Source organism: Osmerus mordax, chromosome 5, assembly GCF_038355195.1.
Source record: "Osmerus mordax isolate fOsmMor3 chromosome 5, fOsmMor3.pri, whole genome shotgun sequence".
Lineage (NCBI taxonomy): Eukaryota > Metazoa > Chordata > Actinopteri > Osmeriformes > Osmeridae > Osmerus > Osmerus mordax.
The window spans coordinates 10242794-10270698 of NC_090054.1; the positions used below are offsets into that span (position 1 = coordinate 10242794).

The 27905-nt window shown below is 44.1% G+C and overlaps 2 protein-coding genes across 4 annotated transcripts; one reads left to right on the forward strand and one right to left on the reverse strand.

Moving 5' to 3' along the window:
* On the forward strand, positions 1-23621 carry spock2 (SPARC (osteonectin), cwcv and kazal like domains proteoglycan 2). Its single transcript, XM_067235906.1, has 10 exons — positions 1-234; positions 10352-10397; positions 14641-14755; positions 17114-17219; positions 17782-17893; positions 18066-18206; positions 18668-18886; positions 20761-20823; positions 21914-22045; positions 22586-23621. Exons 1-10 carry the CDS (start codon positions 46-48, stop codon positions 22729-22731), a joined length of 1269 nt encoding a protein of 422 aa, XP_067092007.1. The 5' UTR covers positions 1-45; the 3' UTR covers positions 22732-23621.
* Positions 23622-24832: 1211 nt separating this feature from the next.
* On the reverse strand, positions 24833-27905 carry tysnd1 (trypsin like peroxisomal matrix peptidase 1). 3 transcript variants are annotated; one of them, XM_067237105.1, is made up of 4 exons: positions 26547-27905; positions 26280-26410; positions 25924-26112; positions 24833-25677 (listed from the first exon to the last, which is right to left on the reverse strand). In XM_067237105.1, the coding sequence occupies exons 1-4, from the start codon at positions 27608-27610 to the stop codon at positions 25475-25477; spliced, it is 1587 nt and encodes a 528-aa protein (XP_067093206.1). In that variant the 5' UTR covers positions 27611-27905; the 3' UTR covers positions 24833-25474. The 3 variants fall into 3 exon arrangements, with proteins under 3 accessions (XP_067093206.1, XP_067093204.1, XP_067093205.1); XM_067237103.1 differs by having other exon boundaries at positions 25924-26145; XM_067237104.1 differs by having other exon boundaries at positions 26256-26410.

Here is a 27905-nt window from a genome sequence, read left to right on the forward strand (position 1 = left end):
GAGAGAAGCCAGTGCGAGTGAGTGCGTCTCTTTCTATCCGCTACCATGGTCAGAATGACGAATATTCGGTGTCTTTTCGTCCCGTTGATGATGCTGGTGGGGTCCACCTTTCGGGCGGATGCGAAGAGTGTAAAAGAGCCTGAAAAAACGGGGAATTTCATGGAAGATGAGCAGTGGCTGTCCACCATTTCACAGTACAGCCGCAAGATCAAGCACTGGAATCACTTCAGAGATGTAAGTCCGCTGTGTTTATTGAGAGATCCGTGGTAATGCGGTAAGCTGTGAACAGCGAAAGGATGCCCTTACAAGAATCGTACCTTAAACCCGCCGTGATTGAGATTATTCTTTACCAATAGGGGTTGTCTGGGAAGTACCGTTGGCTCTGTTTGCGGGGAAATGTTTTCTGTTGCCTATCCATTCATTATTTACTGTGACTGTTGGTCGGGATGAAGGGACACGGTCCAGTGAAGTATTGAGTGGTAACCAGAAAATTAACACGTACATGTAAATTGAATCAGGGCAACAAAAGGTTATCCTAATTCCGATGCTTTCTATATGGGAAATTAACAATAAAACACCATTATGTCAGACTACTGACCAACTAAACAATTGTCAGTGCAATAATAGGCAATATGACTATATATGAAAGGTTTAGTGACAGCCTTATTTCCAATAATGCTTGTGCGTATCTTTTTCAGATGTATTATGATCTACATTCCTCCATTTAAACCATTGTAATGAGGTCGCAATATACAATTAAACTGCATTTGATTTGATGATAGATTACTGGTGTTATTCATTTAGTTTCAGTCTGAGCCAAGTTGCATGGATTGATTTGAGCCCAACGGCTGTTTATTGCTGTTTCTGAGTGTCCATGAATATGTTATGTGAAACCCAGCCTCCAGCTCAGTGATATGATTACCAACGATCATGGCATGATTTGCAAAAGAGTACTCTGGATTATATTCTACTGGAATCCTGTTAAAGTGTTATTGATCTAATGCAGTTGGAGGCAGCAAAAGTATGTTTTTGAAGAAATTGTCAACTTTTCCCCTTCCATTTACAGTAAGTTGACAGACTACATTATTTACAAAGTGAGAAATGGCTTTAGCCTGAACGTGAGTGACATTGATTCAATAATTCCACATATCTACTGTTGAATACTGTATATTTGTTAGTAATTTACTTCATATGACAAGGGTCTAAAATCATCAAATGATCCTCCTTGAGTAGCTGAATGGATCTAAAACCCGCTGGTCCCCTTCCAGCCCATTTTTCCTCTGCCTGGGGCAGGATTAGTTGTCCGCCTCTCTCTGTGATTATGTAAGGAGAATTTCCTTGAGGAACTTTCCTTAATAAAGTCATGACATTTTGGGCATGAAAAGATTAGGTATAAATTAGAGTTGGATTGTGAATACATTGGTGCTTCATTTTAGCACGGATGGATCCTTGCTTCAGACTGCTGGCCAGAGCACCTTCCGTATTTTCTCAGATCGGTATCTATCAATTGGCTCACCCACAACACCTTGCACATCTGAACAACAGCTTTAAGAAGTGAATCCTAGTGATCTTGATACACGCACACACATGCGCACACAAACATGCACTCGCAAACTGTACACAGATCAGGTTCGTACACACATCTGTGCAATACCGCACAAGCTTCCCTCATCCTTCCTCAGTGGAAATCAAAACATTTCTGAGAAAACAAGCTGAGCTCGTCTCCCTGTCGCTGTAGACTGGGCTTTCCAGTAGAGTTACTAAGATGTCAGATGGGTTTCCTTGTGCTCAATTTAAGCTTAAAGCAGTGATGGAATGTGCAGTGTTACCTGTAAAGTTATCTGCCATTCTAAGAGCACTGCCGGATGAGTTAGCGGTTGATATGTGTGCATAGGAGTGTGTTTGTGCCGGTGTGTGTCCTTGCTCATGGGTTTCGCGCATGTGTGTTCGTGAGTGAAAGCGCTGGAGTGCTGGTGTCTCTGGTGATGTTGACAAGGGAAACATCAGAGGAGAGCATCACAGAGCCTCCCAGGGGATCGCCAATAGCAACTGCTTTGATTTCAGCTTGCTGCCGTAGCAACAGACGGCACTCCGCAAATGGGCCTGAAATGGAATGTGTTTCAGAGGGAGTTTGAGGACTCTGTTTCACCCCCTCTGCTCCTCGGGAATTGGGATGAAGGGAAAATAGGAAAGATCAATTGACACCGTCAGTGTCATTTTCATAGAAAAGCTTGTTTTTCAACAAGTACAAGGTCGTTTAGTGTGGGCGATGTCATGAATGAATAATACATTGTAATGTTAAGGCTTAATCTTAGTTGGTTTACTTCAAGTTTCATGTGACGAAGAATCTTAAAATACATATATTTTTGAGGCTTTGTGGTCATTTGTATTCATAATTGGATTACACCAGTATACTCTGCATATATTTCCTTTCAATCTGTCATGTTTCAAACTTGTCTTTGAATAGAAATAGAGAGTACAAACCACAAGTGGAAAGTAGATTAAATGGGCCTCCTTCTGGAATTATCCAGTTCATCAATAAAGAATTGCACATGACACAGTTAAATTACTTAAAACGAGGTTGACTTAAATAGTAATTTGAGAGCTGATGTTAAATATTAATGCAACTCTGGAAAACAATAATCAAAGCAGAGGTGCTTGAAAGAAGTCTTTTTTTCTCTCTCTGTCATGGACATACGTATATATACATACAGTATATATGCGTACACACACTGTACATCCTAACATGCATGGGCCTAAATAACACATTCATATTTATTGTTTACTTGAGTAAGCAAATGAAAATATTGCACTCATGGTGTTTCCAATGGAGAACTGTATATCACATGAAAAAATGAAACTCCACAGTATAATTTCAATGTGTTCACAAAAAAAAGATTAGTGATGAGATGTAACAGTTACAATCAACAAATGAATAGAAAAACTACAATTATTTGAACCTGACAGGTGCACAGGATATTTCATTCCACTAATGCACCTGATCTGTAGAACAACAGAAAGCCAGTAATGGTGATTGGCTGGAGTACGGGGCAGTGGGACTCGATGCTCAGAGATTTTGAAAATCACAACCTCTGTGTAAAACTGAGACAGGCATTTGGTGGTCCTGTGTTGTGTGTTGTTGTGTTTCATAGGCCTGACAATTAATATTTACACTTATTCATTTACCAGACACTTTTATCTATTGTGAGTTACAAATGGTGCATATAGCAAGTCCATTAATATTATGCTTATACCGTAATAGGTGGACCAGAAGATCACAGGTCTAATTATTAAGCGGGTAGAGTCAAGGAAGGGTTGGTATTGGTACCAGACTACGTGCGGCAATAACATCATCATAACTACAACATTGAATAATTTGGATTAAACGGTTGCATATCTATCCCTTTAATATCGGCGGAGCTAGTTCTGGCATGGCAGTCTGGCTGCTCTCCCTGCCTTGTAATTGTATGTACGTGTGCTATGCTAGCTATGCTCCAAGGCAGGGAGATTCCCCTTAGATATAACCACCCCGCCAAAAACAAACCTATTTCCATTACAATAAATGGTTAAATCAAGTCTTGACATAAACCATTCCTAGTAGTCTGAGAAAGGTTATCTGTTTTAAAATGCAGAAATGGTAAAAAGTATATTTGGAGCCATGTAAAAGTAAAATGTACACTGCATTATCACAAATTAAACCAGTAACTGTTGATCCAGCAAAACCTTCCCTTGTTTATTCAACTGAGGATTTACACAAACGTGTCAAAATGTAGCCTATTAGCACTAATCCTGAATTACAAAAGCAGTGAACTCTCATTGCTACAATCACCCTGAAATGGATGAAACTGTATTTGAAATCGAACAGGATAAGAAAGGTAAACAGGTCAGGCTCCTGTCTATCCATGTGGCTCAATTCTCAATTCTAAAGGACGGTGGCCATTTAAAAAAATTAGGTTGGCATGTGTGATACGTTTCTGATTTAGTCTCTCACCTAAGCCAAAATCTAAAGGCAGTTTTCTTTTTGCTTATCTTTTCTCATTAATGTAAGCTTTTGACCATGAAGACATACTAAAATAATGGCCAGATTTGCATTTGTTTTACTGGTACATCCCTTTCTATTTGATCGCATAGACGACCCCAGATTAACACTACAGATGATTCCGTACTGGTATTAAGATGATTTTAAAGTTATCTCTGAACAGTTTGTGCACAATGCAATACACACACATACATACACATCTGTACATTGTTATTTGGTCGCCATCGTTCTCTCCATCTGTGTCTCTGTCTCTTTCAATCTCTCTCTGTCACTCTTTCCCTGTCTTTCTGTCTCCCTGGAAGCTTATTAAACCAGTGGACCAAAGCTGTGCCACTCAGTTCCTTCCCACAGCTGTTATTCCACCACTTCCTTTCATTAAGGAACAGACGGCGTTCTGTACCTTCACACATGCTTCTCCTCAGCTCCCACGGTCAACACTAGCAGATTGGAAGTGCAGAACAACAGAGGACAAAATGGATGGGGTGTACAGGTGCTAGGTGACTATCTGAATGAAGGATTTTAGGGGAACATGAGGAATTGAACGTTTGATGGCAACATCGAAGATGTCTCTCAGCGATACACTGTATTGTACATACAGTATGTTCACGGCCCTGCTGTCCCGGAGACGAGGAATGTGTAAAGCAGTCCCAATAGCATAGCCAGCACAGAACTGAATCACTTGGAGTCTCTGCTCCTCTTCATATATTTCTTGGACCCAGGCCTGGTGTGCTTCTCAGCATGGCTTCGGTCCAATAGGATTTGAGTTGTAAGTCAGTATGGGTGGACCCTACCTCGCCCCCCTCTCTGTCATCACTTGTGGAGCAGCATATGGAACATAATTATGGATAATGGCGTTTGTGACAGCGCAGCCAAATATTCCATTAAACCCAATCCTATTCCGACATATTCGGTGATGCCAGACAATGATTATCACCAGAAAATGCCCTTGCCCTGGCTATCCCACCGCCAACAGACTTTGCCCTCTGACTGCACTATGCACAGTCCCACTATTGTGTTCATCGTACGCTTCACACTGATAATTGTAAAGTCCCAATAACAAGGTTAATGGAAGGTGCCATATTGAAAGTTGACAGATTGACAATGTTTTGTCAATACCACAGTTACTCTGTCTACTGTGGTCTCTTATGTGCATGTTGGCTTCTATCTTACTCTGGCCCAGTGCCTTGGTAAGCCTGCAGGGGATTCGATTTTTCACAGGAGCCTATTTGTGCTGAACGGGAGACCAGGGGCCACAATAGATACTACGTCTGAATGAGGTCTGACCAGTGGGGCTGTGTTGGGAAGGGGGTGTCTGTTGGGGTGTCTTGGCTGGTTGTCAGAACACAAGCAGGGGTGTATGTGAGTAGAGATCGAGCCTTTCGTCGTAGTCTGGTGGTTATTTACCATCGCATTACGCCAGCTTCAATACACTGTGCAGGAATAGAGATTTGAGAACAGATGCTGTACATACAGCTGGGGAGACCAGGAAGATCAGCTGTGTTCTAATTTGTGTTTTCCATAGGAAGCTGAATGGATGGATATTATATGGGTCTACCTGTAACTGTCCAGTTCTGCATGACAGCACATTCTGTTAAATGCAAGATTGGAGGTTTTTGTGGCTCATCGGTGAGAAGCTACAAAGTACAAAAGAACGTGGAGCCACTGTGATTCGCCAGACCATTCTCCTCTCTTACTCTCTGCATGTGTTTTAAAGACACAATCGTGGAGAAGTTGAGTTTTTCTGTAGAATAATGAGACCGTGAGAGACACAGCCATGTGTGTGAGTGCTTGTGCGTGCTTGCTTGTGTGGTATTGCGTTGTCAGTGTTGGCAGCTGAAACACAGATGAAAGGAAAGCGCAATTAGGACTAGATAAATAATGAACTGTTACCCTGGTTACCTGCCTGCATGCTTTACCACTGCTTTAAGGTGTCTCCCGCAGAGACAATCCAGGCAACATTGTCTTGAATCTGAATCTTGCCAGTATCATGTCTGCATATACCTGTGCTTTCCCTTAAAGAGAAAAGTGTCAAACATGGGTGTTTACTTCTGAAGAAAACACATTTTTCCATTTGCATTAGAATCCAATGGAGCTGATTTTACATTATTTCAAAATAAATCCGTGAATGATGGACATAATTCAAAACTGAGTGAGTTTTCCTCAATTCGCTCTGCCTACCATGGGAATATTGAAAAAGGAACAGAGCAAGCAATTGAGTTGTTAAGGTCCTGAAAGTGTTTAAGTTTTCATCCAAGCCCCATATTAATCTTTGTGTCTGGCCGGTGCCGTTGCAGTATTCCCAGTGTAATTGATTGTAGATTGTGTGACATGTTAGTGCTCAGGGGCCTATGTCAATAAAGCTGAGCAAAGCGCTGAATAGAGAGGCTGTCTAGGGGGAAGCAAATCAGATTAATATTGAGCCAGGCATGACGTGTTTTTTTCTGTGTGAACACACAGAACGCACTTCATCCATAGGGAGAATAGAGGACTGTTTTTATTGTGTGATTAAAGGCCTCCCTCCCTGACTTTTAAGGCCTCTCTCCATCTCTATTCCTTTCCCACTGTTTCCTCAATCCATCTTCATCTCTCTGTGAGTCAGCCCCCCCCCCCTCCCCCCCGCACACACATCCCCATACACACACCCCAGGCTCCATCCAGAGGAGCAGGTCAGTCCGGTGCTGCCTAGTGTGTGTTTGATCTGCCTCTACACGCCCACTGTGCACCGCTCCCGGCCAGTTACATGCGTACTTCAATTAGCAGCCCCCCCGTGCCTTCATGCCTCTAAGCCCAGAGTAGCAGCGAGCTGGAGAAAACATGACGGAGATAAAGAAGAACAGTGTGTAGAACGATCCTCTGGGGTTGCTCATGTTTGTCCTCCAGCATGACTGATTGGATCCATAATCAAAGGGAGAGTTCCGCGGAATACTGTGCTGGCTCAGTAAAAGTGAACGAGATGGAGGGAGAGTGAGAGGAAACAGTGGTGGGCAGAGGAAGGGGATGTGAGGTGGAGATTAAAAAAGAGGCAAAAAAAGAGGGATGGAAAGGATGTAAAAATTTTAAAAAGACAGGAGTTGAAGAAAAGTGAAGTGGAGACCGAAAAAGAGAGAGAGAGAGAGAGAGAGACACAGAGAGAGAGAAAGAGAGGGAGAGAAAGAAGGAACGGAAAAGGTTGGGGGAGTAAGACTGACAGAAAACACGGGAGAGTGAAGGAGTGAGAGGTTGAAAAGAAATACATATATTACATGGTCTGAAGCCATTTCTTGGAGCTGTTGGATGCCAGACAGAATGAGAGAGGTCTCTGCAGTCAGTGAGCAACAGCAGGGGCTAGCTGAGTAAACTCTGCAAGGGGTAAAAACAGTTTATTTTCCAGCTTTTTCTGCTTCCAGGATGCAATAGCTTACTAAATGCTCACTCCATTCTCACCTCAATGAGAAGAGGTTTTCAGACTAAAAGCTGTTGCACTAGCTTGCTCAAGTTATGTTGCAGTGGATGCTTTTTTAGTTGAGCTTGCTTGAAAGATATTGCTGTTGTATAAAACCCTGAAGATGTATTAGATAATACCCAATTGCTCTGAAAGTACCAAGTCAATGAAAGGAATAGTTCAAACAAGTTCACGACAAGGCCTTTCCTAGTCACATCTTACAAAAAACTAACTTATGGCTATGCAGGCATAAGAAAACAGCATCATGACAGTTATTAATGATAGAAGAAACATAATTAATAGATAGGCATATTTCTATCCTAGACATAACCAAGAGTTATGTGCTCATGAGCTTAATATTGCAAGGTATAGATCAAACATTGTTTATTATATTCAGAACATTTCAAACAGTATAAAAGTAATAAAGTCATAATTATCTTTAATTGTTGTTAACTGATCAGTGGTTTAAGGACAGACCTCTTCAGCCCCTTCTCTCCTGAACTACGTTTTGGTTGTCCAAGTCTTGTCTATGGATAATCCTCTCTACAGCAGGCCCTTAAGATAAAGGTATCTAACATGGCGGGATGTCACTTCAGTCATTCCTGTGTATTCTTAGAATTCCATACTTTCGCACTCCGTGATCTACACCGCCACTAGCAGGACCGCACAGTAGGCTCCAATCAAACAGATTGTTGAGTGCATGTGACAGCTGACATGGACGGAGGAACACCTGTCAAGCACAAGCACACAAAAACACAAATGCAAACACGCACATTCGTTCTCTCCACTCCTCCCCACACACACACATGCTCACACAAACACATCAACTCCCATGACAAGGTGACAGTTCCTTCCAAGCAAAAACCTAATTTTAAAATGCGGTGGGTGTTGACCTGGCGAAATCTTGTTCCGAGTTTCTGACTGAAGTTGAATTGATAACATCTGGAACATCGTAAATCCCAATGTGTCTGGAAGCGCTACAGCAATTTTTGCAACCAAGCTATCAATTTCTTCATAATTGCTAAGCATGGCCTTGAATGTGCTTCAGAACTGGTTTTAAAAGAAGTGAATACCATGTACATAAAATATGGATGCCAGTACCAAGATGGCGAACACTATACAAGCTGTACATTGACACATCCACTCTTATAGCTCATTGCAGAAAATTTACCCATATCCTCCCGTGGCCCCAAAGTAAATTTCCATGCACACCCAGAAAAGAACATGTCTTCCTAAATGCATTTCCTCTGACCTTTCCTCCATAAAGCAATAAATTTCAACTCCAGGCACAGCAGTAGGACACCTTCCCCAATGGTCTTGGCAGGAACACAAATACAGATAACCTGCTAAATAATTCAGGAGCCGCAGCATCAATAAGTGGACATGAGAGGTGTCAGATGAATGGCCTGGTCATAAACTCTGAGTTCTTGGCCTGCTAATGTGTGACTCCATCAGGTTCGACAAGGTTAAACTACATTAAAGACCGTAACTCATGCAGCCAAACTGGAGAGCGTTTGATTTAAACTCCTGCCCCTCCCTGTCATAGACACCGTCCTGTTTACTGTAAGTGCTTTGGCCTAGAAGAGAGAGAGGCTGTAACTGAAAGTGGGGTGAGAGAGAGAATGGGAGGGGGGGGGGGCGATGAGAAATGGAAGGGGGGAGAAAGGGAAGAGAGACAGGGAAAAGAAGAAAAAAGGGGTTTGTGGAAATTTGTCCATGGTGATTTGTGCAGAGCTGCACTGAGGCAAAGCGAGTTTAAATGGCCACGCTGAGCCCTTGATGATGTAAACATTTACCTCTATTAAAATGGCCTGGAAGTTGAAAAACAGAGAGGGGACCCCAGTGTCTGCCTTTATGAGGGACGCTTATTTCTTGTGTCACATTTTATTGCTTTCCTGAGAATTCTTTGACACAGCTTTCCTACGCAATAAATATTTACAGTGATGTACTGTATATCTTACTGAGTTGAGGAGGTGGATAGTAAATTCTGTGATATGTCACATTTTTATTATTTTGGGAAGAGTAACCTGACTGTCCTGCATTTTTGTTCATGAAATCCCACTGAGAAGGTAACTACAGCACAAATGTACTGCTGTTTGGAACTTCTGTTTTGTGCATATTTCATTTTATTTACTTGAGAAGTCGGGAAGTACATTGGCTGAATCAGTCATCTGAAGAAGTCATCCGAAAACCTTCTTGCAAGGACCAGTCAATGTTAATGAATGCACGTTAAAATATGCTGGTCTGTTATCTTCCTCCTCTCCTCTAACAACGTATTTTTCTCTTTCCCTCCTTTTGCCTGTCGTTTCACCAGGAAGTAGAGGTCAGTCGATCTTACTATACTGTCCCCTTCAGAATCTTCTCTCTCTCTCTCTCTCTCTCTCTCTCTCTCTCTCTCTCTCTCTCTCTCTCTCTCTCTCTCTCTCTCTCTCTCTCTCTCTCTCTCTCTCTCATCTTGTCCATTTTAATGAAGGTGATTATGGTCATATTTAGGGAGAGGGAGAAGTGACAGGCACTTAAAACATCGCTCCCACTCCTTCCATATGTTCCACAACCACTATGTGTGGAGGTACAGGAGGGCACAGTTATACCATCCCCAAAAAGCCTTTTGAATCCTATATGACTTCACAGTAATTCACTTACTCCATTAATCATGAATGCATGTGATATAAAATGTTTATAAGGAATTTCAAATGGATCCATTGAATTCCAATCCAATCCAAAAGTGTAGAAAACAAACTGTAAACACAGAAAATGTTGGATTAAGTTTTTAATATTTTAGCAGGAATCTAGGCTGAGTATTAAATTTACTTCGTAACCCTACACAACCTAGACAGGAACACGGTAATGAACGAATGACCACATTAATCTCTTTGTTTCTGTCTTTGTAGGATGATTATGTCCGTACCTGGGATGAGAATCAAGGCTCAAATGAAAGTAAGTGCTAAGTAACTGGATTAACGCTCACGCTTTTGTTCTGTATTTTGTCACATTAACCAGAGAACAGAGGCAAGCACTGTACTTATAATCAATTTGAATGCCGCTTGATGTCTTTGTTAAGGGCTCTCCACTGACACTATGAGAGCCAGTTCACAGACTAATATCTAGAATCTTCCTCTACAAAGGAAAATGCTCACATGCCGCGTAGACAACACCACTGTTTAGTTTAAGGGATACCTGAATCACCCTCCCCATTTGTTTTGGGGAGTCAGCTTCTGTCCACAGATGCGTTGGACTGATGATGAAAAGATCTGTCGTTGTTAGATTAGCAGCAGAGCTGCTTGACCTCCGGCCTGCCTCCTTTGGGCTGACCAACCCCCCAGCCACAGCATGAGCCCCCACCCCCAAATGTCTTTGGGTTGGAGCTACAGTATCCTACACAGACTATGACCGTGGCCCAGGCAGTGACTCAGTGTTTAACGGAGCCACAGGCAGATGAAGTCATGGCAGGAAGTCTTGTTCATTGTGTGGTGATTCGCAGCTCAAAGGAAGTTGGAGGAATAGGGGAGTCCATTAGTGCAGTACTATCAGGGCTTAATGAAGGGCTAATTATGACTTAGAGTGAAGGGACATCAAGATAAAAAAAAGAGAAAGAGACAGAGAAAGTGGAAGGGTGGGAGAGTGGGAGAGAGGTGAGGGGGGAGGGAGGGAGGGAGGGAGGGAGGGAGGGAGGGAGGGAGGGAGGGAGGGAGGGAGGGAGGGAGGGAGGGAGGGAGGGAGGGAGGGAGGGAGGGAGGGAGGGAGGGAGGGAGGGAGGGAGGGAGAAAGAGAGGGAGAGAGGTAGAATGAGAGGGGGGATATGGAGTACGAGAGAGAGGGCAACACGCTAATGGCTCAGTGTAGCCTAAGGTGACTGACATTGGCTTTGTCCCTGCTAGATCGGAATCCACTTAACAATGTTGAAAGGCATAGGTTAGGACTGAGAGTGGACTACAGACACTTCACTTACATTTAGTTTTACAGTCTCCCTTAATCACACACGCACACACACACACACACACACACACACACACACACACACACACACACACACACACACACACACACACACACTGGACTCTGCTGTTACTCAGCTGGCAATGTGCAGTTGCACCGAACCAGCTCTATCACTGGACTAGGAGATCATCTTGTTTCCATAGCATCGATCCCCCCTCCCCCCTCACCACTACAACCCCCCGCTTCTCTCTATCCCTCAACCTGTCTCCACCTCCAATTTACCCCCTCCCCCTCTGCACTGTGCCTCCACATTGATCTTCTTGCATCTATGACTGGTTTAATGGCGCAGAGAAAGAAGGGAAGGGAGAAAAAAGAGAGAATGGCCGATGTGTCCCTCCGCAGACATCACTAAATCAGTGTGATGTCTTCACCGTAGAGCCTGGCCGACAGATCAGTCTCATTCATCCCCTACAGGCCTCGTTAGCCACCCAGATTTACTTTGGAGAGCCAACCACAAAGAAACCTCCCCGTGAAGGACTTCTCGCTGATGCAAACTCTGACTCTAACATTTTGTCAACCTCCCCCAACCCCCCCCCTCCCCGCAGTGCCGGAGGAAGGTCAGGGTTATTTGCACGTTGGCAATTTCACAGCTGCTTAGTCACACAATCGGCTAGCGCAACACCCTGATTGGATGATCGGCATCAGTGTTGTCCAATGGTGGAGAAACACAGCTGTGGTTCAGGGCCACGTCTCATTATGAACATCAAGATGGGACGTGTTCTCTCAGCGACTTTCCCGTGAGTCAGGTTAGACCTTCACCAAATCTATAGCAACCAGCTCACCTTTAATTCATCAACATCTGGTTTGAACCAGAAGGTCTGGTCAGCAGACTTTGTGTGCTTGCAAATCATTGGCCCTTAATCAATGCTCCCCTCTAATGAGATATGAAAACAAGCTGAAACTGCACTCTCCAGTCCAGAGTTTAATACCCTTGCTGCAGGGTATTGATAGCCTGCCGTACTGTGTGCGGGTGTGTATGTGCAAGCGAGCGAGAGTGAGCGTGTGTAACACTAGGTTTGCAGTTATACAGCCAACAGTATACACTGAGATCGCACCCTGGTTTCAGAGAACCCTGCCGCTACAGGGAGATAACTGTGATGATATCAGAGGCTTGTGAGTTTGTAAACAGGGGATGTGAGGGAGGATGATGGGGCTCTGGGCTGAGCTCACAAATCTCCCACATGGATCAATCTGACAGGATTAGCAGCATGCTAATCTGGATCGGGCCACATCAGAACACAGGGAGGGCAATTAGTCAGGTTTATCACAGCTTTAATGGCTACTCCGATTGTACTACACACCCCCTACCGAACTTAGTCTGGGATGCATCGGTGGAGATGAAGGGAGGGAAGGACATGGGAGGTACCGCTGGATCGAGAAGGTGAGCGAAAGAGAAGGAGAGAACCGTTGCAGAGGATGCTCATGTGTGGGCAATGAAGGGAAACGTAGAGAAAAGGACATGAATCAGAGAGATAAAGGGTTGGCTGTATCAATGGAGTCATAGAAAAGAAGAAGGAAGCTTGAGATAAAAAAGAAACATGCGAGGACAGGGGGACAGAGACGGAAGGGGTTCTCTGGAAAATTGCATATTAAGCTGCAAACCACCGCCAGAAACCATCCCTATACCACTGAGAGCCTGTTGCCATGGGAACGTCATCATCGTAGACTCTGCCTTAATCCGTGGAAGCCTGTTAAGTTAACATGGAGCTCAAGCAGCTACCATATGTTTTTATTACACACAGGACAAACCTACGCCAGCATTGTGGCTTCTACTTGAGATATTTATTCTCAAATGTCCCTATGTGCGTAGAGGATTAAGTCCTTTCAGTTCGTATTACTTTTTTTCATTTTCTTTTGATTAAGTATTACAGCATAATCTTCAGGGGGAGGCACAACATAAGGGTTTTGCCATCAACGGTACAGCTGGAAGGGCAAATAAACACATTGAATTTCACTCAGTTTCTCTTTTTCAAAATTGCTTTCTTTTTTTTCTTTCTTTTGTGTTTTTCTTATTATTCTGTCTCTCTGTTTGTCCCTATTTCTCTTCTATCCTTTCGGGCTTTTTCTCTCTCTCCTGTCTGTCTGTAAAATGGCATCCTCGTACGTAAATTGGCAGCTAGCTTCTCACCCTTCCTGATTCTGCTGATGCATTAGTGTGAATTAGCTGGGTGTCAAACCATCGAGCATGCCAAGCCTAGAGCCGAGCGAAGGAGGAACATTTATCAAGAGTGTAGGGAGGACGTCAGATTACGGGTGAAAGTCGTGAGGGCCTCAGAGAATCCCTGCCACGAGAGTCTTGGAGGTTGGCAAAGTAAAAAAAAAAGCCCAGTCAGTGACAGGCAGAAACACACACGCCACCACTACCTCTGTCTCATACTAATGGTGGAACATGGCACACAAGGACTGCATTGTTTGGATTTGTGCTTCTTGAAAATAGCAGTTTGTCCCAGTAAGCCAGCGTGGCCCTCAGCCTTACCCGGTTGGGCCTTGTTCTTCAAAAGGAGATATGGCACGAGAGGATAAACAACGGTACGTCTGTATCTGAATATCGCAACGTGTGCTGCCATGGTGTCTGTAAAGCGTAGAGAAAGGGACGATGAGCTCGGTTGGTCTTATTTAGTTGATCTCTCTGGTAAAGCCCACTGGTGGTCTGTAAATACACAGTGGTCTAGTGTGCCGTGCTGATGGATGGCATACCGTGGGGGAGGGGGTCGGATGGTGAGGCGCTTCAGGGCTGGGTGGGGGGGTGGAGGAGGAGGAGTGCTCACTGGGAAAAGACAGCGGTGACATATGAGTGTGTGTGTGGGGCTGACACGCGGTTTAGTCATTAGCCGTCTGCAGAGGTGTGCGTGATGGATGAGGTGGGCCAGAGTAGCTGTGCAGACTTTAGCCTATAGCACTGCTGATTGCAACACTCCGGACCCTGGTGAATCACTCCTATTAAGATGTACAGGAGAGAGAGAGAGAGAGAGAGAGAGAGAGAGAGAGAGAGGGAGAGGGAGACAGAGAGAGAGAGAGAGAGAGAGAGAGAGAGAGAGAGAGAGAGAGAGCAAGAGAGAGAAAGAAAGAAAGAGAGATGTCTTGTGTGTTATGTGGGCTGGTGAGGGTAAGAAAAAGAATAGAAGAAAGAGATAAACCCATTGTCTTCTTTGTGTTTCTTCTCTCCCTCCATCTCTCATCTCAGATGTAGACACCACCAAGGACCCATGCCAGAAGGTTAAATGCAGCCGGCACAAGGTGTGCATCGCCCAGGGCTACCAGAGAGCTGTGTGTGTCAACCGCAAGAAGCTGGAGCACAGGTGAGTGTATGGTTTGTGTAGCCTAGTGTAGATGGTAGCCCCAAATACACTCATAGTACTCACTCGCTGACAGGTGGAAACACACACACATCCATGCTGGTACATCATCATGGGCAAAGTAACCTCAAAACTGCACATTATATAGAGAATGTATAGCTTCCATAAGTCCTCTATGCAGTTGAGGCTTTGGTGATAGAAGGCCGGTTCTCCCCATTATTGTATGGGCCGTTAGTGTCTAATGTTGAATGATGCACTTCTGAGACGAGACTATTAAAAAGCTCCAGCAGCAGTTTTTCACAGAATGTCCCCAGTGCACGCGTGCACTCTGTAAATAGCCTCTGCTAGATATGATACTGTAAAGTGCCAGAGGACAACCCTCTGGCTATGTTCGTGAGTCTACACTAAACAACCATCAGAACACATCGCTACTGTGGACTACCAGCAAAAAAGACCTTTAGTATTGTTTTGAGACATTAAATTGTAAAGTAATTCCCATCTGATAATACATTTCTTATAAATAAAATAAATGTACGTCATATTTACATGTATTGCTTATAAATCTGCACATGGAGAATTCTGTCTATTCTTGTGGTATTTAACTTGTATGGGAAGGCTACCATTAAATGTCCTTATAATGTAGCATGTATAGTTTTAAAACCATTTAATAAATTGTGAAATATAAGATGCATGTGGATACATTTGTCAGTGCCCTCCATAGTGTTTGGGACAAATAAATGTACTTCTTTGTACTCCACAGTTTTAGATTTGTAATTAAACAATCCACAATCTGATTTCATTAAAGAGTATTTTCAGTAATTTTGTTTTGAACATGTAGAAAGACCTTTTATGCACAATATGGCCAAAAGTATATGGACACCTGACAATCACTATATGAGCTTGTTGGACATTCCATTCCCAAATCAAAGTTGCTAATATGGAGTTGCCCCCCCATTTGCAGCTATAACAGCTGCCTCTCTTCTGAGAAGGCTGTACACACGATTTTGGAATGTGTCTCTCAGAATTGGTGCCCATTCAGCCAAAAGAGCATTTGAGAAGTCAAGCACTGGTGTTGAATGGGAAGGCCTGGCTTGAAATTGGCATTCCAATTCATCCTGAAGATGTTCAATGGGGTTGAGGTCAGAGCTCTGTGCAGGCCAAACAGACCTTTTCGAACCATGTCTTTATGGACTCCACTTCCTGGACTCCAGCATGATTGTGTACAGGGGCACAATTATATGTAAATGAAAGTAGGCACATTAAGTAGACAGTTTTAGTACATTGTTGCATATCCATGCTCAATTGGAATCAAATCAGATGACTGACTTTAGAATTTCCTAGTTTTAAGGTTCAAATAATTTTGTTGCTTAGAATTATATTATTGTTGCTTGCTTTTTCTACTGGTACACTCTTGCACTTTTTGAGGTTCATGTTGTTTAATTGTAACTTGTTTAACTAAATGCTCTTATAGTTCTTCCCATTGGAACTTATTTGCTTTTCACAATGTATGCTTCATGTTTTGGCTACCCACAATGTTTGGGGCTATCTCGTTGTTATGATCAGTGACCTATACAGTTTTGTGAAGCTCTCTCTTGGAAGTCGCTTTGGATAAACGCGTCTGCTAAATGAATAAATGTTGCTAAATGAATAAATGTAGAATGAAGCACCGGCCAGTGAGATTTGACGCATTTGCTTGAACTTGAGCAGTAAATATGTTTCTATGCACTTCTGAATTTATTTATTAATAAGATACTTGTGTTTATTACCTGTTTATTAGATTAGTTAGCTTGGCTGATAGAGCTGTGCTGACGTGCTTGCCTCGGTTGCACTCAAACAGTAGTTTGACGACGACTCTTCCCCTGCGCTACATTAGTGCTTGGCCCAGCATCTTCCGCATTAGTTAAGGGATGCTTTGCGTTTAGGTGGTATTTGAGACTGGAAGAACTCCTACAGTAAACTAATTCCGCATAGCACAAGGTGCAAACAACCTTAGTCTTTTATCGCCCAATTTGAGTCTCATGTTAACGCAGCACGTTAACGCCGATAACGGCCCACCACTAGAAAAAAAAACTTTAATAAAACCTGAGAATGGGCTACCACTCAGACATCTATGGCTCAATGGGCACTACAAGCTCAAAAATCACAAAACAAAAATCAGTAAGTCTTTGTCCAAACATAATGGAGGGCACTGAATATATGGGAAAGTGACTCTTTTCATAGCACAGTTTTCAATGTAAGACATAATCAACAATAAAATGGGAGTAGATATTAATGTTGTGTTTTGTACCTGTCAGCTTTTTGTCATCTCATGTGTTTTGTCCTCCTTTTTATCTTCTTATGTGGTTTATCCCTGTCTGTCAGGCTGAAGCAGCCATCTCTGAGGTCTCCTGATGGTACCTGCCAGCCGTGTCCCATCTCCTCATCTGGTCCTGTGTGTGGATCAGATGGCCACAACTATGCCTCACAGGTAAACCCAACTAATACACACACCACCCAGCTACACTTACCTCAAAACCTACACCCACATACACCAAGTCCATCTGTCTTCTCATAGTTTTCCAAAGAGAGACCTGGCGGGGGGGCATTTTTGCATCAAAACATGGTGTGCACACATCCACGGCTGCTCTCTGCTGCTTGAGACTGCAGGCACAGCTGAGTGTATGGTTGGAGAGGAGAAGTTTGGAGGGGAGAGAGTCTCCAGAGATGCACAAATACAGAGAGACGTGATAAATGTCCCCCGGGGGGATTAAGGAGCAGAGGGTTGCAGTAACTCCCTCCCATGTGTTCATTGATTTATCCTTTGTCTTCAAAGTGAGGACTTGTGACCTTGTTGAGATGTAGAACAAGAAAACCTGATTATTCCTATTCATTCTAGGCTTGTATCAAGGAAAGGCTGTTATCTGAATGAGGGTATATTTGGTCACCATTGATCTGTATGTTGGACATTACTCATTTCCCTTCTCTTCCTCATTGTCCCTGTGTGTGTGTGTGTGTGTGTGTTTGTATGTGTGTGTATTTGTGTGTTCCAGTGCAAACTGGAGCAGCAGGCATGTCTGACAGGGAAGGAGCTGACCATGACATGCTCAGGCCTGTGTCCCTGTCCAACCACCTCTTCTGCCATGGTTACAGAGAGCAAACATGGTGAGTTAAACACACATACACGCACGCATCCACACAAGCACACACACAATGGCCGCGTTTCCCAGATTTGTTTAGAAGCTAAGAAGCTAAGAAGCTCTTAACGAATCTGGGAAACGCGGGCAATGTCTGTACAGTGTTGCAATTCCTCTTCCCTTGTCGCTCCCTCCCTCAGTTGAGAGCTGTACTGGACAGGACCTGGCTGATCTGGGGGACCGGCTGAGGGACTGGTTCCAGCTACTGCAGGGCAACGCCAAGCAAAACAACAACACCAAGACAGGGGCCAGCACCACAGCAGCGGCAGCCAGCACATCAGGTGAGAGTTAGTATAGATCTGCACTGTACCAGGTGTGTTAGTATAGACTTGCACTGTACCAGGAGAGTTAGCATACACATGCACTGTACCAGGTGAGTTAGTAAAAACCTATTGGGTACCAGGTGAGTTAGTATACACCTACAGTGTACCAGGTGAGTTAGTATAGACTTACAGTGAACCAGGTGAGTTAGTATAGACCTATTGTGTACCAGGTGAGTTAATATAGCCCTGCACTGTACCAGGTAAGTTAGTATATACCTGTAGTGTATCAGCCATGTGAGTTAGTATAGGCTTACACTGTACCAGCCATGTGAGTTAGTATAAACGTAAACTGTACCAGGGGAGTTAGTATGGACAGTCTTACACTGTACCAGGAGAGTTAGCATAGTCCTGCACCTTACCCAGTGAAATATCTATGAGTCAGTAAATGATATCTTCCATGCATGTGTGTGTCTCTTCAGTCCTGGACCGGAGTCTGGTGGCTAGCTGTAAGGACTCCATAGGTTGGATGTTCTCCAAGCTGGACACCAACAGTGACCTGTACCTGGACCAGGCCGAGCTGTCAGCCATCAACCTGGACAAGTACGAGGTGTGCATCCGGCCGTTCTTTAACTCCTGCGACTCCTACAAGGACGGGAAGGTCTCCACCGCTGAGTGGTGCCTCTGCTTTTGGAGAGAGAGTGAGTACACAGACTACTGTCAAAGTCAAAGTGCTTTATTTGTCAATTGCAAAGTTTAACACAAGGTTATTCTGAAAAAAGGATAATTGTAGGATATGGCAAGCAACAGCTAAATAGTAGGCGTAAACATTTAATTGTTAAAATTAGTAAGAAAAAGGGCAAGAATAGCAAAGAATAGCAATGAAACACTAGCATCAGTTTCAGAACCAGTAAAGCTGTGGAATATAGACAGTAACAATAGTATTACATATCAAAAATAGTAGAAATGCGTACGGATTTGTATATTAAATTGTGTGAACAATTATACATTATATGGTGAATGCACATGGAAAGTGACTAAAGCATACATTGAGGTGATCATGTGGTCACTGAGATTAATGTTGCTGATTGAGAAGCCTGACAGCCTGGGGAGAGAAAAACTGTTAGTGAGTCTGGTAGTCCGTGCCCGGATGTTCCGGTAACTTCTTCCAGGCGACAGCGGCAAGAACAATCCATGGCCTGGGTGGCTGTAGAGGTTTCTGTGCTTTCCTGAGGCGTTGTGTGTGGTAGATGCCTTGCACACAGGGGAAGTGGCAGCGAATGATGCGCTTCTCTGTTTTCAAGACCCTCTGGAGAGCCTCGCAATCCACAGCAAAGCAGCTGCCATATTGCATGCAGCCGGTGAGAAGCTCTCAACGGTGCACCTGTAGAAATTGGTGTGAGTTTTGGCAGACATGCCAAACGTCATCAGTCTCCTCAAGAAGTATAGGCGCTTTCGGGCCGTTTCTACCCCTTGCAGCTGATCGCCTGGGCCAGGAAAGGTCATCATTGATAAAAACACACCAGGGAACTTTAAGCAGGAGACTGTATCCACTTCAGCTCCAACAATGTGAATGGGGGCATGGAGGTTGTTGTCCCGTCACCATGCATCCAAGACGTTAGCCTCCTCTGTAGGCGGTCTCGTGTTTGGAGATGAGACCCAGGATGGTAATGTCATCAGCAAGCTTGGGAACGAGCTTCGCTTATCCAGGTGGGAGAGGGCGGTGTGCACTGATGGGCGATGGCTTCTTCGTAAGATCTATTGTGTCACAGGGGCAGTATGCCAATTTAAGGGGGTCCAAGGTGTCTTTTGTTACACAATCGGGAAGAGAGGCAACAGGCTGGGCATCACTGCTACTTCTCCGTCTGTAGCCTGTGATGGAGCACAGTTTACGCCACATGCGCCTGGGGTAAAAACTGTGAGTATTTGTCAGAGAGGGAGAGAGAGGGAGACAGAGTGAGGGTTATATAGCAGTAGGGAAGCAGAGCGGGAGAAAAATAACCCCTATTTGTTTTCTGCAGTTTATGACCTTGTGACCAGACACTTAGACCCCCACCGTCCACCCCCCCTTCCACCCATCCACCCCCCCCCCCCCGTCCCCCGTCCACCCCCCTTAGCTCAGCCACCTCTGAGGCCTCCCCGAGTCCGTCACACTTTGTCTGTCCCTCATTTTGTGGCTCCACTGTGATCGAGGGGAGTGGCTGCCGCCAAGCGCTTACAACATCACTGGCGCTTGTTTATAGCCTGGTCCTCCCTCAAGCTCTCCAAGATTGCAGCCGTCAGCCAGCAAGCCTAGCAGAATCTATGACCTGGATTGGGAGAGGACAAGCAGCTTAAGTAATATTGTGAAATCAGTGGACACTTAGTTTGGAATTAAGCCTCCGATGAGGCAACTTTTTATATTACTTATCTCCTTTTAGATTTTTGGGTATTTCAAGTTTTGATATGCCCCATTGCCCCACTTTTTTCGCTGTCTGTCTATCATTTAGCCATCTTTTATTCTGAAATATCCAAGGGTTGGTTCAAGGGGTACACAACGTTTTAGTGCTGACTGTTGTGTTCCTTTCGTCCTCAGAGCCCCCCTGTCTGTCTGAGCTTGAGAGGATCCAAGTACAAGAGGGAGGCAAGAGAAAGTTTGGTACGTATAATGCTACGTGTGTCTATATTCAATTCCATTACTTAGAAGAGCCTCTTCAAACAGATAACAAGAGGCAGGCCAGGATAATCCTTGATCAGACTTGTGGATTATAACTTGATACTGACAGACGGAAACGAAGGACAGCCGCCAGAATGTGTGTGTGCGTATGTGTGTGTGTATGTGTGTGCGTGCTTGTGTGTTGCAGACTTGGCAGGGTGGTAGGGTTCTGAATTAGGACTCTCCAAGGACACAGGACAGAATCAGGGCTGAGCTGACCGTAGATAAACACTGCCGGCCTGCTGAGCGTTTCCCTTGAAACCCTGTCTCCTGGCAACATCAATGTCCTTCAGCGTTGTCATTCTTTCCCTGATAACGTTTTCGAATATTCAGTTTAAAAATATATCAACTCCTGAAACAGAGTCTCGCGGCGAAAGACTCGCGCATTTCAACCATTTCCCACACTCTCACGCAACACCTAGTGTTTCTCATGCTGAGAAGTAAGGGATAACTTGTCCCGCTATATCCAATTAATGGACAAGGCGCAGGCATACCGAGGGAAGATTTCTGCCGAGTTGACAGTTGACAAGTTATCAAGTTATCCTTTACTTCTCAGCGTAAGAAATAAAAGGTGTTGTTTGAGAGTGGGAGAAATGGTTCAAATGCGCATAACGTGGGGTACCAAACGTTTTCTATGCCCCGCTATGGACAAAGCTTTATTGTCGTTTTATAAAAGTTAAAGTGCAGTGAATCTTGCTTAGCTTATTAATAAGTAGAAGTGATTTAAGGCGCCTGTGTCCTTCCTTGTCCCATAATAATCACCAACCCTATGTTTCTTGTTTTGTGCTGACTACATTTATTTACAACTAGCCTTAACAAATTGATTTGTATGCATGGAATCTGAAATTGAAGGCAACACATGCTGCATGCATACATTTTAACTACATACATTTCATACATACTTTAGAAACATTTCGAAATAGTTCACTGAGGCACAGCTCCACATTATGCCAGTAAGTATTATACAGTTGGATACACATATAATGTATGCATTCTGCATTATGCAATGTAACATTGTATGTGTGTTTATTAGGTCTGTTCATTCCCAGCTGTGATGAGGATGGATTCTACAGGAAGTTACAGTGCGACAGAGGAGAGTGCTGGTGTGTCGACCAGAATGGCGGTGAGCTAGCGAGCTCTAGAATCCGTGGAAAGCCTGACTGTGGTGAGACTGCCATAATCTAATCTTGAACACACTCTCTGTAAAGACATCAGTACACATGCACACACGAACGGGGAAGAGATACCTATACACACCTCACATCAGAACCCCCCCGTCCCACCCCCGCGCATACACATACACTTTGTACAAAGCGTCCCTTATGTAATACCATACAACAGCATCGCTCACTGAATGGGCCAGTGGCACATTCATGTGTCAGGGGGATCATTTGCATTCTAAAAGACTGCTTGTCGCTGTGAGAATAGCCTTTTAAGATAAATGGAGGCTGGTTGGACTGAACCCGCGCCTGATAAGAATGGCTCCCCTGGCAAGGCTTAGAAATGGCCATTAACTCCAGACAAAGTCAAACACATGCCCTTTCTTTGCTATTTCGGTCAACGTTTTTGAATTCATTTCAACATTTCTCATTACATTACAATTGGCTTTTCATCGTCAAAAAGTACACAGAGTAAACATTGGACCAGAATGCAATGCAATACTAGACAGGCACCATGAGTAATTCTCATTTCCTTTCTCTTCCAGATGAAGAAGTGGCCTATTCAGGTGATTTTGGCAGTGGCGTTGGATGGGAGGATGAGGAAGAGAAGGAGACAGAGGAGAACACGGAGGAGGCCGATGAGGATGAGGGAGAGGTGGGGGAGGTGGACGACGGAGGATATATTTGGTGAAGCGCCGACGGTCCCTGCTGCAGCATAACTACAGGATGATCTCTCTCCATCTCTATCTCAGACACATGCACTCACACACACATGTACGCACGCACACACACACACACACACACACACACACACACACACAGGGATCCAGGAAACCTGACTGAAGATATGGACATTAAACCGCACCCAGAACAATGCTGACTAACCAATGGCTTGAAAGAGGAAAAATATGGTGGAGGATGCAGGAGAAACGGATAGGGGAGGGGGGAGATGATCCGGTGCCCATGTTGGGGAGGGGGTTGTATCAATAGCTAGAACGTGGGATATCCAGAGGACATTAGTCCTTACTTGTAAATCTCTGTTATTTTTTTTCTGTTGTATGTGCAGGAACTTTCTCCTTGAGCAGCTTTAAGACTGGAGACTGGAAGCCAGTCCCCAGGTGCTTGTAATGTGCTTGCGTTAGGAACCAGAGATGCTTAGGTCTCGTGTCCACAGTCCATCAAGGCTCCCTTTTTCTTTGTTTTTCTCCTTTGTCTGTCCTGATGAGAAAGAGATGGGGCCTGGCGTCCACCATGTTAGTTTCACCAGTCTGATGATGGAGAGAAGGCAAAGCAAGGAAAGCCATTCTTGCACTTATCGTTTCATTTCAAATGCTTTAGCTCGTGAGACAATAGTGCTCTGTTAAATTCAAGTGTACTAAGTAGTGTTTCTCACACCTCACTCTTAAACGTGTATATACTGTGTGTATCAGGTCGCCACATATTAGTCCTCTAACACCAATGCTTTGAAAAACTAGACATGAGCTTGGCTTGTATTGTAACCACATTCTACCATCTGTGGATCAAAAATGTGTTTAATAATAAAATAAACGGATCTATGTGGCCTCACCAGGCCACCAAACATTTCTTTCTTTACTTTCTCGTCTTATCAAACTACCTCTCCTTCAATTCTTTTTCCGGCTGATCACTAGTGACCTCTCTACCGAATGTCGGTGGAAGGATAGAAAATGCTTGGTTTCACCAGCTTCCAAAGCAGTAATTCCATCACTGACTCACATAAATAATTGCTCAATTCTGCATTGAAATAGGGTAAGAATGTTTCCTGTTGGTTTGCATTGTAGCACTCCCACACCATCTGCAGATGAAGATCTGCTAAATGACTAAATGTAAGATGCTGCTCTGTAGATTCCAACAGGTCCAAAGGGCTTCTTTACTCTGCACCATATCTTACGTAGATCAGACTTCAGGGTTGTTGTGTTCAGTCGTCGGCTCAATTCCTTGCCTCACTCTGCCCCCTCTGTGGCTCTTAGGAGGCCGTAAGAAACACAATCTGGGCTCTATCTTGCATGTCACAATTGGAATAAAGCAACAGCTCGTTTCCCAGGCTCCTAAAGGCAGTTTTCTGTCCCCTCAAACCTGTAAACTAGTGATTCCAGGAGCAGTGAAGCATCATGTTATCATGTATGCACATAGGCTTCTCAGTCCCCTCAAGCCATATGTATTGTGCTCATTCAAAGAGGCCGTAACCAATCCTTTGAAATACATATTTTCTCACATTTTTCTCACACTGTATTTCTGTGATAATAGAATACAGAACCAGTAATATCCTGGAGGACCAGGCGTTAAATTTATTACAATAGTCCATACGCCAGGTTTTATGACAGTCCCACTGTGCAGAGGAAGGGAGAAGGAATACCAGATGTCTGAAAGCAGATCCTGACAGTATGTCTCCTGGCTACCCAAAGGGACCAATCAGTCTCTGTAACATGTCAAGCGAGTCTTATTTTACCCCGTTGTTCTGTTCTGCAAAAAAACAAAACAAGGCATGTGTAATGTTACTAGGTGTAAATTCTACATGGGAACATGAGGCTCATCTCCTTGATGTTAATATGTTGCATAGAGAAAACAGTTCCTCCGGTCTAATACCTCAGTGATCACAGAGGTAGTAAATGCTACAAGCATCCCTATCTGGGTAGTGTCATACAACATCTAGTACTCTCAGTAGATCTGTTTAATATGACAAAAAACATGAATCATTCAGGCTTTTATTGCGTGATATCTATTCAACTATAGGGTGTCAAAGTGCTCGGGACAAGACAAAAAAAGACCACCTGTTTTCGATCATGTGCTTTTTTTAAATGTCAGGGGTTCCAAGGCTAGTACCGTAAAAACATATGATTCATTTGTGTCTGACCATTTCCTGAAAAACACAAGAGAATTGTTCACAGGAATGATGACACGAAACGTTGCTTTTTCTCCCCAAATCATCTCTGAGGAGAGGGCGTAACTTCCCCACCACTTTTGAAAATCTGGGTGAAACATTACCTGAACTTTATGGTTCTGCTCCTCTACTTCCTAGTGAACTTATACAATGTGTGTGTGAATCTTAAAACAGTTGTTTGCTTTTTACCTGTAGCAATAACAAAAATAATTATTTATCACTATGACACTTTCAACAAAAATTACTAAACTGCTTATTCATTTATTGAGGATACCACATAGACATATCAAAAATAATTTCTCCCTCAAAAATAATGTTTTGGTGGGTCATGTTTCACACTGTGTTCAATTTTGACAGGCACTTGGATAAGAATAACATAATAGGTTATCATAATCAAACCATTTGAAGTGCTAATTCGCTGTTGTGAATGTTCTCTGTGAAATGAAGGTACTTGGTATCTAGGTTGAGCAAAGTGCTATTGCCTAACACTGAGAATGTTGCTTGCTTGGCAGGGTGTCTCTTAGACATCGTTCAGTCACAGTTTGCTCTGAGGAGCCTGTAGTCTCCAAACCCTCCTGACCCCCTCCTCTGTCTCATCTAAGGCCCTGAACAGGCCAACATCACCCGTCTGGGCGTATCGCCGCAGCAACGGCTGGAGCACAGTCACTGGGATGCTGAAGTTCAGATGTGGGTAGGTCACCTTAGCAGCAAAGTCCCTGGTGTTACTGGATACCAGACCTGAAATACAGTTACAGCAATGAACCACCCCCCAATGTACACAAGATGACAGGTCCTTACTCGCACTGACATAAACTGCAGTCAATGAGTGCCCCCTACTGTTTTGAATGTTTCATTAATCATTCGTGAAAATAAAATCTAAATAGAATGTTACATTCATAACTTCCAGATGTTATTGTTGTATCATTCATACGTATAGTGGTATAAACCAATAATTAGGAATACATCCAATAAGGCAATCCTTACCGAGCAGCTCGCCTGAGCTCACACGCACCACAGCGCCCCCACTGGTTCCTGCCTGTACTGCACAGGTGGTTTGCAGCATGATAGTCTCGGAACACCTGCTCACGGCCCTGGAGAGAATGCCGCGAGTCAAGGAGGGGCCACCACACCTTTGACCCAGCGCACCATAACCCACCACCACAACATCTTCACCTGGGGGCGGACGGACATGTACGCCCAGAGAAGCTGTCAGTGAGTATATATTGTAGCCTTCCGTTACCAACTATTATCATTTCCTGAAACAGTAATGGTAGAACATGCTTAAAAGTTTACAAATAATTGTGCAGCTACTTTACTATATTTCTCAGTGACTGTATGACCTAGCTGAAATGATGTGGCCAAACGTGGCATCACTGCCTCGACGGTGGGGTCTCTCAGTTGTACGATGGCTACATCATAGGGTGAAGAGTCCTTGGTGGAGTAAAGCACATCTCCCATCACATCATTGTACCTGTGGAGCAAAATAAAAAGACGAGTAAGCTTGGGAAACTATTCCAGCAGATTAGGCATCTTCTTCACTAAAGTTCCAAAAGAAGAAAGGACAGGCCACTTGATAAGGGTTAGTAAGTGTAGGTCAACGGGTTTACCTGTCATTGCTGTCAAATTTCAAGGTGACGACAGATTTTCCATTGACAACATGCCTGCAGGTCAGAACCAACTGAGGGCTGACAAGGATCCCGGAGCCCCAAAACTGTCCGCTATCTACCAAGGCCACAGTGGGATATCTCTGGATGGCCCAAGTTTGGCTTCTACTCTCAAAATCTGTGAGTTCCTGTTGAAGGTGGATGTCTCCCATAGGATCATGAATCTTCATACAACGCATTATGTTCTTCAGGATCAGTTGGAGAGAGCACACCAGTGTCAGTCCAATCAACTCACTGGCTTTCCAGCACAATGGAGACACAATTAAGCCAGCAAGGTATGCCTGGTCTCCGTTACGGATGAAGAGCCCCCCTCCCTCAGTGCCAGGTAGGCACCGGGCATCTGTAAGGATGATGACATTCTCCTCCCCAGCCAAGTTACTGATGATGCCCTTGCTCAGGGTGCTCATGAAGAGATCAGGGCATAGATCTCCAAATGGAGAGCCGCACGCCAATACTGGGCACCCCTTTCGGAGAGAAGAGCTGTTAACCATGGGTATAGGTCCTGATTTGGACACACCTGGTTTCAAACCAGGTGCCTTCAGCACAGCAAACCAGCTCAGGAATTCAGAGTCCCTGACCATCTCTGCCTCCTCCTCGCCACCGTAGAAACCCCATGTATCTGATCCTCTGAACATTTTGAGAAAAGCTTTTCTGAACTCCACACAGTTGATTAGAAAAAGAAGCTCTGCTGTGGCCTGAAGCGGGTGTGACGAGGGGCTGTCGGCCACCGTGCATGCCTCATAAGCGCACTGGTTTGTTTCCAGGTCTCGTTGCTCCGAGTAGTTTAAACATATTTTTAGATTGTCATTAAAAATGTCGGGTGGCAGAAATCTGAGGTCTGAGGAGACAGATGCTTTGGTATTCATAAATCGAGAGAACAACAGACCACTACAGAGAACGATTCCTGCCTGTGGGTTCAGAATGACACCACTACAGCTCAGAGGCTTCTGATCAGAGAAAGACGCGGATACTGTAACAATACAACAAGCCCTTTCTGTCGATTCCATTTAATTACTTTGTAGTTGTGAATGTCAACTCTTACTTGTTGTAGACTGTTCACACACAGCCTGCACAGTTAGCTTGTTATGGCGGAAGCTAGCTAGCTACAAGTTAGTTAGTTACAGTTAGTATGTAGGCTACCCCGACAAAAAGACACATCTTTCAAAACATTACAACTAGCTCTACTGGTTATAAATGTCAGTGAGAAGATAATGATGGGCAGCTAAAAAGTCGATGAAAACTGACAACATGCAGAACATTATCGGTAGCTGAGCTGCGGATCCGTGCAACCAGTTATTTACA

Excerpts from the sequence above, each read along its gene's own strand:
- tysnd1 (XM_067237103.1), bottom strand. The coding sequence starts at position 27,610 with ATGGAATCGACAGAAAGGGCTTGTTGTATTGTTACAGTATCCGCGTCT. Across the intron at positions 26,146-26,279 it reads GGCCACATCATTTCAGCTAG|CTTCTCTGGGCGTACATGTC; the intron begins GTCATACAGTCA and ends ACTCACTGACAG. Across the intron at positions 25,678-25,923 it reads GAGCTCAGGCGAGCTGCTCG|GTCTGGTATCCAGTAACACC; the intron begins GTAAGGATTGCC and ends ACTGTATTTCAG.
- spock2 (XM_067235906.1), top strand. The coding sequence starts at position 46 with ATGGTCAGAATGACGAATATTCGGTGTCTTTTCGTCCCGTTGATGATG. Across the intron at positions 10,398-14,640 it reads GAATCAAGGCTCAAATGAAA|ATGTAGACACCACCAAGGAC; the intron begins GTAAGTGCTAAG and ends CTCTCATCTCAG. Across the intron at positions 14,756-17,113 it reads CGCAAGAAGCTGGAGCACAG|GCTGAAGCAGCCATCTCTGA; the intron begins GTGAGTGTATGG and ends CCTGTCTGTCAG.